At 47.1% G+C, this 3,342-nt stretch overlaps 1 protein-coding gene across 1 annotated transcript; it reads right to left on the bottom strand.

The window, feature by feature from the left end:
• Window positions 1-293: 293 nt before the first annotated feature.
• aplnra (apelin receptor a) lies at window positions 294-2,307 on the bottom strand. Its single transcript, XM_058636168.1, has one exon. The coding sequence runs from the start codon at window positions 2,156-2,158 to the stop codon at window positions 1,073-1,075; it is 1,086 nt and encodes a 361-aa protein (XP_058492151.1). The 5' UTR covers window positions 2,159-2,307; the 3' UTR covers window positions 294-1,072.
• Between the last annotated feature and the right edge of the window lie 1,035 nt (window positions 2,308-3,342).

Here is a 3,342-nt window from a genome sequence, read left to right as displayed (position 1 = left end):
GGAAATAACACCTGAGCAGTGAATACACACTCGCGGGACGGCCCGCGCTTTGCATAATCCAGTTAGAGTCTGGATACTGGCTGTGAATCAATAGAGATTAGAGATCTATTAGTCTGAAGGTGTAACACAAACACCAGGGTTTTCCATCACAAAGCCGCCCGAGCCGGTGCAGATACTTCACTGTGAAATAACAGGATGGTGTAATGAAACTGCAGTTTGGATCAAGGAAGCAGAGATGGGATTACAATCGCCTTTTAAATTCATCTCAAATCACACTCACACACACAGAGAAATCTGGTTCATATAACACATCTTTAATACAGTAGTTAGTTACAGAGATGCCGGAAAATAAAACATGTACATCAAACTGGAACATTTACAGAGTGTGTCCCTCTTTAGTGCTGTGACCACACTGTGAAACACCCCCCGTTCCTGTTCCCCAACATTTGTCCTCTGCCATCTGTCTGTCTCTCTGTCCCCGTCTCCTCTCCACAAACTTTACAATTAAACTGCAACACCTTTACTCCCCTTACACCCCCCTCCTCCCCCCTTTGACTCCTAACATCACAAACAAGAAAGAGGCGACTTCTCTGTTTGATTTCCCTGCTCACACATTTTTTTTTTTTTTTTTTTTAAACAAGTGCCAACAATAAAGCAACAGAAGAAAACAACAACAACAACAAAGTCAGGGTATGAAAATACTGTACAGCTTTATGTTTTATCCAGTGTAAACAGATTCAAATCAGCGTGTGGGTTTAAAAACCAGACCTCTGGCTCCTGCCGCGATTACAAACGAGACGGACAAAGCAAAAAAATAGACCTTTTCTTTGAGGATTTGATCAACAGGAGCTCAGCCAGCTGTTACTCCTGCGACCCGATCACACCTCTCGCTGTCGAACAGAAGGCACAGAATCACGTTCACGAGCAGTTCAAAGTTCATCATCATCTCATCTTACCGGCTATGAACAGTGGACACTTTAAAGTCTTGTATTTTAACAAGTGTTCCAGTGGTGGGAGCTGGTTCTGTCCTGCAGCACCGCTCCCCACCTCCTCCCCCCCAATGCTTGCTTCATCACACCTTTGTGGCCAGAGAGTGGATCTCTGACTTCTGAGTCTGGGCGCTGAGCGTGGACGACATGGAGCTGATCTGGCCGTGCATGGCCTTCTTCAGGTTGAGCAGGCACAGGCACTGGGAGCGGAAGCGCAGGTCGAAGAAGGCGTACAGGAACGGGTTGAGGCAGCTGTTGACGTAGGCCAAGCAGGTGGCGTAGGGATGAGCCAGCAGCAGGAACCGCAGGAAGCCACAGGAATTGGGAGCCAGGTTCAGGTAGGACAGCGCGTCCATGCTTTTCAGCACGTGGAAGGGAGTCCAGCAGATGGCAAAAACCACCACCAGTGTGGTGATGATCTTCAGCAGCCTCTTCTTCTTCTGGTCCTCCTTGCGCAGGTTGTTGAAGTGGCGCGTGACGGTGCAGCCGATGAAGCAGTAGAAGATGGTCATGGCCAGGAAAGGGAGGAGAAAACCCAACGCGGAGGAAGACAAGCTGAGTCCCGCGATCCAGAGGTACTCGTGCCTCTGGTTTAGGGTCACGAGGCTGAAGTCCATGGCACAAGTGGTCCGGTTGCTGTTCTGGTCGTTCACGGTGGTGCGGAACAGCAGCGTGGGCACGGCCAGCAGTCCAGAGAGGAGCCAAATGGCCCCCAGGGACGCCAGCATGGTCCCCCGAGAGCGCAGCCTGGTGCTGGACAGAGAGTGCACGATGGCCAGGTAGCGGTCAAAGCTCAGGCAGGTGAGGCAGAAGACACTGGCGTACATGTTGACCAGCACCACGTAGCTGCTGACCTTACACAGAGCCACGCCGAAGGGCCAGTGGTAGCCCAGCGCCGTGTACACGGCCCACAGAGGCAGGGTCACGACAAAGGTGAGGTCGGCGAAGGCCAAGTTTCCGATGTAGACATCCGCGGCCCGGCGCTTGGATTTGGACCTCCAGACGGTGAAGATGACCACGCCGTTCCCCGACAGGCCCAGGATGAAGATGAGCATGTAGAGCACGGGGATGAGGGAGTAGGAGGGCTCCCACTCGGAGAAGTCACAGGCGGTCTCGTTGTCGTCGTAATACTCGTACATGTCACCATATTCCCCAGTGCTGGTCTCCATGCTGACAAAAAAACAACAGACGGTTCCTGGTTCCTGTACAGATCCAGATCTTCAGTGGTCTTCAGTCAAAGTGAGTCCCAGCTTCTGTTCTGTGGAGCTGTTACTGTTACTGCTGCTGCTGCTGCTGCTGCTTCAGAGGGAGTGAGTGACTGTTGGCGCTGTCTGCCTTTTTAAACCCAGCCCTCCACACCCCTGCACCCCTAACACACACACACACACACACACACACACACCTCTAAACGCGTCCCTCCCCCTCCTCTCTCTCTCTCTCTCTCTCTCTCTCCCTCTCTTGGAATCTATAGGATTACTATAGAAATATGAATGTAGTTGTGTTGTGGAACTTGTGTAGTTATGCAATGTTTGATTGTTGTTTCTATCTTTGTTAAACGAAGATAAATAATTAATTAATTTATTAATTCATTAATAAATACCGATATCAATACTAATATTTGAACAAAAGTTGTTTTCTGCGCAGATAAACAAGCATTAGATCAGAAACTGTGATCTATTATAATAATGATAATAATAATAATAATAATAATAATAATAATAACTGATGACTACATCACATCGTTAATTTAATCAGCGGCTGATCATTACCATAACGTTTCTTTTTTTTCTTTTCATCACGACTGCTCTTGGTCCTGGTCTAGGTCTTGGTGTCTCGGGTCCTCGGGTAGATCCTGGTCTGGTCATGTCCGGACATTTTCAGCTGCTTACAGAACGACGCGCGCGCGTGTGGTCGGGAAAGTTAGAACGTAAGTTTGTCACATAAATGAATAAAGAAATGAATGAATGAATGAATGACGAGTGTACAGAGAGTTTCATTTATTTAATTAGATCGACAGTGAAAATGGTTGATTTGAAAAGCGTTTGAAGGTGAACTCAGGTGTGAATTCACCTCTCGGGTTTTCTGAGGATTCATTTCCATCAGAAAAGGACAAACAAACACCGTTTGCAACCAAAACAAAGAGGAAACTTCACTTTTTTTACACCGTCACGTCGAAAAAAACCTTCTTCCCTAAACGCTTTCACTGATTGCATCACATCACACACTGATTTGTTATCGTTTTAATCTTTTTAAGTGTCAAATTCAATGGTTTATGTGGTAAAAAAAAAAAAGAAGAACGGAGATATTTGAGTTATACTTTGACAAAATCAAACAAATGACAAACTTAATTCAA

This window comes from Solea solea, chromosome 8 (genome assembly GCF_958295425.1).
Source record: "Solea solea chromosome 8, fSolSol10.1, whole genome shotgun sequence".
Taxonomy (NCBI): domain Eukaryota; kingdom Metazoa; phylum Chordata; class Actinopteri; order Pleuronectiformes; family Soleidae; genus Solea; species Solea solea.
Note: the sequence above shows the minus strand (reverse complement) of the source record. Positions and strands in the feature narration are given on the sequence as shown.

Bases quoted from the DNA above. Each gene is read 5' to 3' on its own strand.
- aplnra (XM_058636168.1), bottom strand. From the start codon at position 2,158: ATGGAGACCAGCACTGGGGAATATGGTGACATGTACGAGTATTACGAC.